The sequence below is a fragment of the Diaphorina citri genome, unplaced genomic scaffold (genome assembly GCF_000475195.1).
Source record: "Diaphorina citri unplaced genomic scaffold, Diaci psyllid genome assembly version 1.1 scaffold1, whole genome shotgun sequence".
Lineage (NCBI taxonomy): Eukaryota > Metazoa > Arthropoda > Insecta > Hemiptera > Psyllidae > Diaphorina > Diaphorina citri.
Genome location: NW_007377440.1, coordinates 771070 through 783890, shown reverse-complemented (window position 1 = coordinate 783890; position 12821 = coordinate 771070). Strand labels below are relative to the sequence as shown.

Below are 12821 nucleotides of genomic sequence, written 5' to 3'. Positions count from 1 at the left end.
TAACAAAAATAATAAAGAGTATAAACGTTTAATTTAAATAGAAAGGGCTGTTAAAGTAGGTAATTAATATTCTATTAATATCTGATTAGATTGCTATCTCTATTATAGTGCCATGTGCCAACCTAGTTGGCTTGGTGAGTAGGGCGTCTGCCTTGTAAGCGCTAGGCCGCGGGTTCAATTCCTGTCCTGGGTGGATTTTATCCTGAACCGATAATGATATTCGTTCTGGGAACGGCTGGCTTATCCTGGTCTTCCTCTCTTCGCTTTTGGGGTGATAAAACAGTTCCCTTTATTAAACCACTCTAAAAAAAAAGCAGTGTTGTACTTCGATTAGACATTTTTACTTTCCTTATTCTACTTATAGGAAGGAAAGTAATGTAATCGGGTCAAATTTTCGATGGTCAGTTTTTAGTGCCAAAACACGTTTTGAGGTCCCTAGAGCCTAAATCCAAAGTTTCAGCCATTGGTCCATGTGTGTGTCTGTCTGTAAACAAAATATCTCGAGAACGGTAAGAGCTAGAGACTTGAAATTTGGTACGTAGATGTCAAATGTGACAGGGATGCGACATGAAACTTTTGGTTAAGATAAGTGCTGCGGTCGGCGGTATTTTTACCGCTTTTTGGCCGTTTTCAGCTATACTGACTAAACGGTTAGAGACATTGTAAAAGTTCCTATAGAACATAAAAAATAGCATCATTCAATAGGATAAGGAAAGTCGTGTGATGTTCACACCAGATTTTTTTCCAATACAACACCTTCATCTAGTTTACGAGGTAAGATTTGGGTAGCCAGCCTAGTTAGCTTGGAGGGTAGCGCGTCTGCCTTGTAAGCGCTAGGCCGCGGGTTCGATTCCCGCCCCGGGGCAGATTTTATCCTCAACCGATAAGGTTCATTCTTGGAAGAGCGGCCCTTCTCCTATCCTGTCTTCCTTCTATTTTCACTTCAGGGACGATAAGACCTCTGTTGTTACAGTCCCCTCTATTAAACCTCTGAAAAAAAAAAAAAAAAAAATTGTTAAAAACTTGATCTAGGTACTTTTGTGTCTTTTAAGGCCCGTTCCCACTTGTGACACTTGTCGTTCGAAGAAAAAAATCGTATCGTGCCTAATTGGGAACACTGTAATTTAACAAGCTGGGCCCGTCCGTCCGGGAATTTTTTAGCCCGTAGTTTATTCGATCATGGTTAAAGAATACGTTTGTACCTAACTTATTTGTTTAATATTCAGTTTATTATTATTCTTGATTCGATTTTTCGATTTTACTTTCATGTAATGTTTTAAAATCAAGACTAGAGCCCGTTCTCCCTTTATTCCCAATATAAGGTTTAAGTCACCCATCCATTTATTGGCCTTGCTCGGCGTAGCTTAACATAGGTGACGCTAAAACCGGTCTTAAAATAACGACTGAAGTGTTATCTAAAACTTTCTCACTTTGAGTTCATAGGTCGTCGCGACAAATTTCAAGATCAAAGCTCATTTGTGTGAGAAAATATGAAAAAAATCTTTCCCAAAAACCAGTTTTTTTGGTTTTTTGGCTTTATTTTCTGGATAAAATTTGCACCAAATTTGTGGACAAATTTTCGTGTTCCAAAAATTAAAAAGACCTTTAATTTGATATACCTATAGGTCAACCAGGTTTGGATAAGTCCTTCTATGGGGACAGACAGCGAATACAATAGTCCGTCCCTTATACATACCTTTTTATTACCTACTTTTGTAATAATAAAGGAAGGACGGACTAAAAAGCTATTAAGAAAACTGCTTATCATCATACCTATTACTATCTAAATAACTTTACCTTTTTAATAGCCATCAAAAGTGTACCTATACCTACCTAATACCTATAGGTAGTGAGTGCACGATGGACGGAGGTTGATGGTTCGCGGTCAAGTGGTAAAATTTAAAGTAAAGTTGCTAGTCTTGCTACAGTGAACCTAAGTACGTGGTTCAGTAGTTCACGCGTTGGACTTTAGATCTGGAGGTTCGTGGTTCCAGTCCAAGTCAAGTAACAATAATGAAATTTATCTAGATGTAATAGTTAAATTACACCGAAAACCGCCAAAAAAAAAGGCCAAAATACCACCAAGCGTTGCACCGATCTTAACTGAGTGCCGACTTGTCAAATTTATCAAATTTTTGGGGTTGAATTGATTTCTTGGAAATTTAGTTCGTCGCGATCAACTCGATTTCCCATAACAACAGAAATTTGAGACAATTCTTGAATGTCATCGTCATCAGAATAAGTATTGGAATTGGTACATAATGCCGTATGATATCCATCATTACTAGGACCGGCACTGGGGTCAATCTGAGGTGTGTAGTCAAATAATGAGTGAGAATGATCAGCATGTGGAACTGGACTAGTGGCGGGATCTTTGGTTTGAGCATGAATAACAAACGATTCAAACGAGGACTCTTCATTATCATCAAGTGCAATGACAGGTAGAATGGGGTCATTGCTTCCTCGAGTTGAAATTGGGTTGGCACCACTGGTTGAACGTGACCAAAGTTCGCGCATGCGCACAAGCGAAAAACACCAAAATGAAAACACGGACAAAATCAAAACAAACAAAGAACTCAAGATGGCCGCTGACAGTAACACCAAAAGTGAAAATTCCGTGAATATGAAGTACGATAACGCAAGTGAATCTCAGCCTTTGAAAAAGATAAAAACCGAAAATGAGAAAGCTCCGGGTGAAAGTGAAGATGTGGAATCGTTGGGAGAACAAATTCTGGACATAGGGGAACATTATTTGGTCAGAAGATCACCAAAAGTGAAAATTCCGTGAATATGAAGTACGATAACGCAAGTGAATCTCAGCCTTTGAAAAAGATAAAAACCGAAAATGAGAAAGCCCCGGGTGAAAGTGAAGATGTGGAATCGTTGGGAGAACAAATTCTGGACATAGGGGAACATTATTTGGTCAGGAGATCGGACAACTCATGGCGTAAGTTTGTGACGCAATACCTCTACAGTGCCCTCCCTGAATGTTTTTGTTTGTTACCGGTACACATCTGTGTACTCCCTTGAACCCGTACCCTCCTTTCCTCTTTATCCTTCAAAATTACGTTCTATTGCGTGTTTTTGACGAAGGAAAGCTTGGAGACTTTGCTCGAAAGTTGAATGAATATGCCCCCCTATCGATTTCTGTCAGTTGCTCAATCGATCTATTCCTTTTGAAATCAAAAATATATTCTAGGGATCTAGGGACTTGAGAGATGATAATTATACTTTAGCTGCCTACTTATCTCTTTCTTGATAACCTCTTCAAGACCCAAACACAATCTGAATGACTTATTGCTATTATTGAAGAATTCGGTAGGTTCCCAATCTACTATTATTTTTAGATAAACAGATGTTGGGTGAGTGTTAACAATAGGTACTTGTTACGATAATCAATCTATTCGAAAATAATCTAAAGTCCTCAAGTGTTTACATTCCTTCGGTGCACACTTTGAAAATTAGGTTATGTACAGAAGCAGAAGTCCTCATGGTTTATCTCCTTTTTTTTATAGATCCAGCAGAAATCATCCAGAACCGATACAATGAACTTGAAAACTGCTTTGAATACTATGTACATTATGATGGGTTCAACAGAAGACTGGATGAATGGGTACAGAAACACAGGATAATGAATTCCCGATTTGATATGTCCGAGCAGCATTGGAAAAACAAAGAGAATCAGGCAATTGATTTACTGGATCAGAGTGACCGGAAGATTACGAGGAACCAGAAAAGGAGGCATGATGAAATCAACCATGTACAAAAAGTAAGCATAATATTTGTATACCTATAAGAAGAAAAAAAAAAAACAGCTGAATCATGTGTAGGTCAGAAAGATATATAATAGCTAGGACCACACTTGTGATTCATAATTAATCTACCTTTATTAAGGAATCTGATGAATCAATCTGTTCTTCCCAAGTTTAAATAAGTCATCAGGTTGCTTCCAATTTGATTAAGTTATTCATAATGTAACCATAGGTATTGTTTGAACAAAAAAATAGATAAACTAATCTTCAGTAACTTCAAAAATGAACTACTCTATTTTGACCTAGGATAGTCTTGAGCTTGTGAGGTCTATTGATAGATAAAACATCTGCCTTCCAGGTATGTAGGTATACTGTAGGATAAGATAAAATGAGGTGATATCTAATGAGTTTAAACTGTGAAGATCATAAGACACATATTACCATTCATTAGCCCAATATTAGAAGGAAGTTTTATTTCAAATTCGTTCTTGGTCAGTATCATTTGCTGGTTGCTGTAATAAAGATTGAAAATGGTGTTGGTTTCCATACAAGTTTTGAGTTGTGTTTTTATAAAACATTCATAACTGATTCAGGCTATCTCTTGGACATAAAATAGATAGCAATTAGTGCTGGTTGTCAGGTAGTCTTTCCCTTTCTGTTTCTCCCCCGTTTCATAGTTGGAATTTGGGCAAATTTTATTTGGCATAACTATTTGTTTTCCAGACCTATGAAGAAATGGACCCTACCACAGCTGCTTTGGAGAAGGAGCATGAAGCCATCACAAAAGTCAAATACATAGATAAAATAATGATAGGTGAGTGTGTTAAGCTATTGGTGCCAATAATAAAAAATAAACCATATGATGGCTTGATAAGTGACCATGTGGACAATCACATGCTGCTAGACAACTAGGAAGTAAGTACCAAGTGAAGTTTTTTTTATTTAGGTAGGTACTATTCTTGCTATCTCATTTCTCTCAATATCACCTCTCCCACCAATATGCCATCTCAATATCTCATCTCATCAATATCACCATTATAAGGCTGCCTGTCACATGCCAAAAAAAAATCCATGTTTGTTCTTTTTCAGGCAAATGTGAAATAGACACATGGTATTTCAGTCCTTACCCAGATGAATGCAAAAAGAAGCCCAAACTATGGATCTGTGAATTCTGTCTCAAATACATGACTATGGAGAGAACATACAGATATCATAAGGTAACAGGAAATTAATCAGAATAAAAAATGGACTTCTTCTTCTTCTCCCTTACCTTTTCCTGTGTTCAGACAGGGTTGGTGGTTTTTTGTCAGGCTCTCAATCAGCCCTTGCTAGGGTGATTAATTGAGCTGACATTTGGTTATGGCTACTATAAATTTATGAGTGGGTGCCCTTTGGACTCCAAATTTCCTATTTCTTTAGTAAGGGAAATTTTAGACTGGTATTTGTTCTAATTCACTCATTTTCCAAAATCTCTTATTTGTCTTTCAGAGTGAATGCACCTATTGTCATCCACCTGGCAAGGAAATCTACCGGTGTGGTAATATCTCCATCTATGAGGTGGATGGAAGCTTTCACAAGTTGTACTGCCAGAACTTGTGTCTCCTTGCCAAACTGTTTTTAGATCACAAAACTCTGTATTTTGATGTCGACCCATTCCTGTTCTACATATTGTGTGTGATCGATAAGTACGGTGCCCATTTGGTGGGATACTTTTCAAAGGTAAGGAATAGGCAGTTGGATTTGTTTTCCCCAAGAGAGAGGGAACTGTAACAAGAGAAATAGCTAGTTGCCAAATAGAGAGTTAAATAATCACTGTAAAGTGTTGAGTACTTACATAATGCTTGTCACAAGTGTGGGTCCTCAATTAATACATCAATACTACCCTACAGTGTGCTAAATTTTTATGACATGATCTGGATTTGAACCACTAACCTTCAGATCCTGAGCCTTTTCTTCCCTTTTTTTACAAGAGCAGATATAATTTGACTCATTTCATTGTTCCCTCAGGAGAAAGAATCACCGGACGGGAACAACGTGGCGTGTATCCTCACGCTGCCCCCGTATCAGCGACAGGGCTATGGGAAGTTTCTGATCTCCTTCAGTTACGAGCTGAGTAAAGTCGAAGGCCTCATCGGGTCTCCGGAGAAGCCTCTGTCGGATCTGGGCAAACTCTCGTACCGTTCCTACTGGTCCTGGGTACTCCTGGGCATCCTGAGGAATTCGAACTTTTTCCCATTTAAACCTGTAGTACGTACGTAACGTACAGACCATGGGCTAAAAACCACTTTTTTGGAATCAGGGGAACCCAAAACGGATATTTCCACCCATTTCCCGATTTTGAAAATTTGGACCGATTGCAATACTTTCTCATTACCTTGTATAGGTTCCCTATATGTAAAGGTAATAGAAAGTAATAAACCATATGATGGCTTGATAAGTGACCATCTGGACAATCACATGGTGATGCTAGACAACTAGGAAGTACCAAGTGAAGTTTTTTTATTTAGGTAGGTATCTATTCTTGCTATCTCATTTCTCTCAAAAAGGAGCATGAAGCCATCACAAAAGTCAAATACATAGATAAAATAATGATAGGTGAGTGTGTTAAGCTATTGGTGCCAATAATAAAAAATAAACCATATGATGGCTTGATAAGTGACCATGTGGACAATCACATGCTGCTAGACAACTAGGAAGTAAGTACCAAGTGAAGTTTTTTTTATTTAGGTAGGTACTATTCTTGCTATCTCATTTCTCTCAATATCACCTCTCCCACCAATATGCCATCTCAATATCTCATCTCATCAATATCACCATTATAAGGCTGCCTGTCACATGCCAAAAAAATAAAAAAAAAAATCCATGTTTGTTCTTTTTCAGGCAAATGTGAAATAGACACATGGTATTTCAGTCCTTACCCAGATGAATGCAAAAAGAAGCCCAAACCCGCAACTTCTCAACTGTAAGTCGGACAGTTCTAAAAGTTTCACCATTCGATTCGGCGTGAAAAATCCCATGGGATTTCTTCCGATCGAATTGATTTCTTGGAAATTTAGTTCGTCGCGATCAACTCGATTTCCCATTGAATGCAAAAAGAAGCCCAAACTATGGATCTGTGAATTCTGTCTCAAATACATGACTATGGAGAGAACATACAGATATCATAAGGTAAGTAACAGGAAATTAATCAGAATAAAAAATGGACTTCTTCTTCTTCTCCCTTACCTTTTCCTGTGTTCAGACAGGGTTGGTGGTTTTTTGTCAGGCTCTCAATCAGCCCTTTCTAGGGTGATTAATTAAGACTAGGACCGGCACTGGGGTCAATCTGAGGTGTGTAGTCAAATAATGAGTGAGAATGATCAGCATGTGGAACTGGACTAGTGGCGGGAACTTTGGTTTGAGCATGAATAACAAACGATTCAAACGAAGACTCTTCATTATCATCAAGTGCAATGACAGGTAGAATGGGGTCATTGCTTCCTCGAGTAGGAATAGTAGGAGGAGCAATGTTTAATTTCACGTCGATGAATGTGGCAACTTTCAAAGCAAACACTCGTTTTCCGTGCTTGTTCATGTGTAAGCCATGACGAGTGAAATATGATCTGTGGAGAAATTGATTTGGTACATTTCTTTGTTCTAATTCACTTCACTAATTTTCCAAAATCTCTTATTTGTCTTTCAGAGTGAATGCACCTATTGTCATCCACCTGGCAAAGAAATCTACCGGTGTGGTAACTATTTGTCTTTCAGAGTGAATGCACCTATTGTCATCCACCTGGCAAAGAAATCTACCGGTGTGGTAACATCTCCATCTATGAGGTGGACGGAAGCTTTCACAAGTTGTACTGCCAGAACTTGTGTCTCCTTGCCAAACTGTTTTTAGATCACAAAACTCTGTATTTTGATGTCGACCCATTCCTGTTCTACATATTGTGTGTGATCGATAAGTACGGTGCCCATTTGGTGGGATACTTTTCAAAGGTAAGGAATAGGCAGTTGGATTTGTTTTCCCCCAAGGGAACTGTAACAAGAGAAACAGCTAGTCACCAAATAGAGAGTTAAATAATCACTGTAAAGTGACTGTTTCTAGATCACAAAACTCTGTATTTTGATGTCGACCCATTCCTGTTCTACATATTGTGTGTGATCGATAAGTACGGTGCCCATCTGGTGGGATATTTTTCAAAGGTAAGAAAAAGGCAGTGGGATTTGTTTCCTCCCAAGAGGATTGATATAGAGGTAACTGTAACAACGGAGGTTTTATTGTCCCAAAATCAAAGAAAGTAGCTGAGGACAGAATAGGAGAAAGATGGACGTTTTGGAAACGAACATTATCTGATCAGGATGAAGTGCATCCCGGGCAGGAATCTTACAAGGCATGCATGCTACCCACCAAGATAACCAGGCTGCCTGAAAGGGGGGATTGAAATGATCTCCGAAAGTTCAAGTTGATTTTTTTTCTTGTCTCATGTGGAATAGAATCCCCGTTTATATGGCCAGAATGAGACTGAAAAGTGCCTTTACCCCCACAGTCTAAACAAGGTCTTTTGTATGTACATATTTGTTTGGTAGATGGAAACCTGATTTATTTCAATCGCGTGGCATAGGACTTGTTACCGTTTCCGAAAGGAAGATGTACATTTTTTTTTTTTTTTTCCAAAGTAGATCTAAACCTGACAATGCAAAAAGAAGCCCAAACTATGGATCTGTGAATTCTGTCTCAAATACATGACTATGGAGAGAACATACAGATATCATAAGGTAACGGAAATTAATCAGAATAAAGAATGGACTTCTTCTTCTCCCTCACCTTTTCCTGTGTTCAGACAGGGTTGGTGGTTTTTTGTCAGGCTCTCAATCAGCCCTTGCTAGGGTGATTAATTGAGCTGACATTTGGTTATGGCTACTATAAATTTATGAGTGGGTGCCCTTTGGACTCCAAATTTGCTATTTCTTTAGGAAGGGAAATTTTAGACTGGTATTTGGTACATTTCTTTGTTCCAATTCACTCATTTTCCAAAATCTCTTATTTGTCTTTCAGAGTGAATGCACCTATTGTCATCCACCTGGCAAGGAAATCTACCGGTGTGGTAATATCTCCATCTATGAGGTGGATGGAAGCTTTCACAAGTTGTACTGCCAGAACTTGTGTCTCCTCGCCAAACTGTTTCTAGATCACAAAACTCTGTACTTTGACGTTGATCCATTCCTGTTCTATATTTTGTGTGTGATTGATAAGTATGGCGCCCATTTGGTGGGATACTTTTCAAAGGTAAGGAATAGGCAGTTGGATTTGTTTTCCCCAAGAGAGAGGGAACTGTAACAAGAGAAATAGCTAGTTGCCAAATAGAGAGTTAAATAATCACTGTAAAGTGTTGAGTACTTACATAATGCTTGTCACAAGTGTGGGTCCTCAATTAATACATCAATACTACCCTACAGTGTGCTAAATTTTTATGACATGATCTGGATTTGAACCACTAACCTTCAGATCCTGAGCCTTTTCTTCCCTTTTTTTACAAGAGCAGATATAATTTGACTCATTTCATTGTTCCCTCAGGAGAAAGAATCACCGGACGGGAACAACGTGGCGTGTATCCTCACGCTGCCCCCGTATCAGCGACAGGGCTATGGGAAGTTTCTGATCTCCTTCAGTTACGAGCTGAGTAAAGTCGAAGGCCTCATCGGGTCTCCGGAGAAGCCTCTGTCGGATCTGGGCAAACTCTCGTACCGTTCCTACTGGTCCTGGGTACTCCTGGGCATCCTGAGGAATTCGAAGGGGAATAGTACGACCATCAAAGAACTGAGGTGAGTGGTGGATTCCCAAGGGGAATAGTGCGACCATCCAAGAACTGAGGTGAGTGGGGGAGCTCCCAAGGGGAATGGTACGACCATCAAAGAACTGAGGTGAGTGGGGGAGCTCCCATTGAGGCTAATAGTAGGCCTTTTTGCCTATTCATCAGAGGGGGAGAAAAGGGGGAAGGATTGTGTGAATCAATACTTGAGTGAGAAAAATTTAACAGGGCAATGCAAAAAGAAGCCCAAACTATGGATCTGTGAATTCTGTCTCAAATACATGACTATGGAGAGAACATACAGATATCATAAGGTAACAGGAAATAGATCAGAATAAAGTGTTCAGACAGGGTTGGTGGTTTTTTGTCAGGCTCTCAATCAGCCCTTGCTAGGGTGATTAATTGAGCTAACATTTGGTTATGGCTACTGACCCAACCACAATCTGAATGAATTATTGCTATAATGCAATTATTGAAGAATTCGGTAGGTTCCCAATCTACCATTATTTTTAGATAAACAGATGTTGGGTGAGTGTTAACAGTAGGTACTTGTTACGATAATCAATCTATTCGAAAATAATCTAAAGTCCTCAAGTGTTTACATTCCTTTGGTGCACAGTTTGAAAATTAAGCTATGTACAGAAGCAGAAGTCCTAATGGTTTATCTCCTTTTTTTTATAGATCCAGCAGAAATCATCCAGAACCGATACAATGAACTTGAAAACTGCTTTGAATACTATGTACATTATGATGGGTTCAACAGAAGACTGGATGAATGGGTACAGAAACACAGGATAATGAATTCCCGATTCGATATGTCCGAGCAGCATTGGAAAAACAAAGAGAATCAGGCAATTGATTTACTGGATCAGAGTGACCGGAAGATTACAAGGAACCAGAAAAGGAGGCATGATGAAATCAACCATGTACAAAAAGTAAGCATGATATTTGTATTACAAAAAGAAAAAAAAAATGGCTGAATCATGTGTAGGTCAGAAAGATATATAATGGCTAGGACCACACTTTATTAATCTACCTTTATAAGGAATCTGAACAATCAATCTGTTCTTCCCAAGTTTAAATAAGTCGTCAGGTTGCTTCCAATTTGATTAATTTACCTATTCATAATGTAACCACAGGTATTGTTTGAACAAAAAAATAGATAAACTAATCTTCAGTAACTTCAAAAATGACAGAAGATCAGACAACTCATGGCGTAAGTTTGTGACGCAATACCTCTACAGTGCCCTCCCTGAATGTTTTTGTTTGTTACCGGTACACATCTGTGTACTCCCTTGAACCCGTCACCTCCTTTCCTCTCTATCCTTCAAAATTACGTTCTATTGCGTGTTTTTGACGAAGGAAAGCTTGGAGACTTTGCTTGAAAGTTGAATGAATATGCCCCCCTATTGATTTCTGTCAGTTGCTCAATCGATCTATTCCTTTTGAAATCAAAAATATATTCCAGGGACTTGAGAGATGATATACTTTAGCTGCCTACTTATCTCTTTCTTGATAACCTCTTCAAGACCCAGCTGCCTGGAAGAGACTGACAAGAAACGCCGACCCTATTTAAGTAGGAAAAGGCTAGAAAGAGGAAGACTGTGTTTAGTCCTGTAATCAAAGAGAGAGAAAAGGACAGGCCCGCCGTTTCGAGAATGAATCTTATATGTCCAGGTTTCAGTCCATCTGGGTGGGAATCGAACCCGTGACCTAGCGCTTACAAGGCTGGTTTGATATTGTAAAAGTTCCGAAGTCAGTTGGTCCCGACTTAGTACTTTTATATGAGTTTTTTTTTCTACAATAAGTAGGTACCTATAGCGAAGCTATGTAATGAGAAAGTATTGCAATTGGTGTCAAGATTATGAATGGGTTTAAGTATCCTTGCAACACATAACTGACGTCTGTTTCTCTCTCTGGGCAGTGAAATGACGAGCATCGCGCAGACGGACATCATCTCCACGCTGCAAGCCATGAACATGGTCAAATACTGGAAGGGTCAACACGTCATCTGCGTGACGCCCAAAATCGTCGAAGAGCACATTCAGTCCACCCAGTATAAACGACCTCGCCTCCAAGTGGATCCGACGTACCTCAGGTGGACACCGCCCCCCAAGAGGGTTCATAGCAAGTCGGGGAAAAAGTAGGTGTCTGGAGCTGGAATCGAACCCGCGACCTAGCGAACCTAATCACTTCGATGACCGCCGTGATCGTCTGAAGGTGAAACTGAGGACGATCGATGACTTTTTTTCGCAGCAGGAAAATCAAGTAGCTTTGCAGGGTGGAACTCTTTGAGTTTACAGGAAGAAGAGAGTCGAAAGATTTAGAGAAAAACTAACCAACTTTGCTTTTGAGTGGATTGGAACACATCACATGCCTTCAGGCTGACTCCCTTTGTCAAGAGTCTACGCTTAAAGGGCAACTTTAGTTTTGAGTGGATGATTTCCAAATTAGCTTCTGTCAAAGAGACACGCCCATTTGAAGTGGACTTAAGGTCATTTGAAAAATTGAAGTGGGAATAGTTGTTATTGACTAAATTCATTTTAAGTGGCAATAGCTATTGATTAAAGTAATTTGAAGTGAGAATAGTTTTTGGCTAAAGTCATTTGAAGTGAGAATGGTTACTGGCTAATGTCATTTGAAGTGAGATTAAAGTCATTTGAAGTTTGATTCAAATCATTTGAAGTGGGAATGGCTTTTTGCCAAGCTTTGTTTAGTAGAGGAAGTAGATCGAGGTGTTGGTACTCCTTTTTCAGGGGGTCTCCAAATGAAGATGTTTATTTCTTTCTAATAAATTGTGTCTACTCTATTCATATTATGAACAATCAAGAGGATACTGTCAAATTTGTAAAAAGTCTTGTTTTTGTTTCTTTTTAAACTGCTTGTATTTTGTTCATCCTAAGATGTTCGCTGACAGTCTTAATAAGGCCTTTGCTCAGCCTGATAACATTACTAATGCTACTAACTGGTAAACAATAGAGTTTATGAATTGAATTTATTTAAATTTTTAGTCCTTAAAAATATTCTTTTTCGAACGCATGAAATTTATTTAATAGGTATATATATTTACATGTTTACCAAAAGATATTGTATTTAGTTTTTTACAAATGACTACCCTTTGATGTCGCTATTAAATTTTCATTTCGCTACTGGGACTCAAACTCAGTCCCTGTATTACAAGTCCATCTTTCTACCTTTGGGGGACTGGAGGTAGAAATATTTTAATTAACTTTTTAATATTTTTTTTTTTAATAAATTAATTTTAATTAACAGT

The 12821-nt window shown here is 38.7% G+C and overlaps 1 protein-coding gene and 1 long non-coding RNA gene across 4 annotated transcripts; both read left to right on the top strand.

Moving 5' to 3' along the window:
- Positions 1-2560: 2560 nt before the first annotated feature.
- Positions 2561-12630, top strand: LOC103517212 (histone acetyltransferase KAT8-like). Of its 3 annotated transcripts, none has more exons than XM_026821462.1 (9): positions 2561-2601; positions 2769-2947; positions 3516-3769; positions 4476-4566; positions 4842-4969; positions 5241-5471; positions 5760-5912; positions 9466-9560; positions 11472-12630. In XM_026821462.1, exons 1-9 carry the CDS (start codon positions 2582-2584, stop codon positions 11692-11694), a joined length of 1374 nt encoding a protein of 457 aa, XP_026677263.1. In that variant the 5' UTR covers positions 2561-2581; the 3' UTR covers positions 11695-12630. The 3 variants fall into 3 exon arrangements, with proteins under 3 accessions (XP_026677263.1, XP_026677186.1, XP_026677213.1); XM_026821385.1 differs by lacking the exon at positions 5760-5912 and adding an exon at positions 7843-7940 and having other exon boundaries at positions 2561-2612; positions 2780-2947; positions 5241-5373; positions 9313-9560; XM_026821412.1 differs by lacking the exon at positions 5760-5912 and adding an exon at positions 7843-7940 and having other exon boundaries at positions 2561-2665; positions 2833-2947; positions 5241-5373; positions 9313-9560.
- LOC113466264 lies at positions 6836-7479 on the top strand. Its single transcript, XR_003390715.1, has 2 exons — positions 6836-6920; positions 7435-7479. It is a non-coding gene; the product is annotated as an uncharacterized LOC113466264 (long non-coding RNA).
- Positions 12631-12821: the final 191 nt, after the last annotated feature.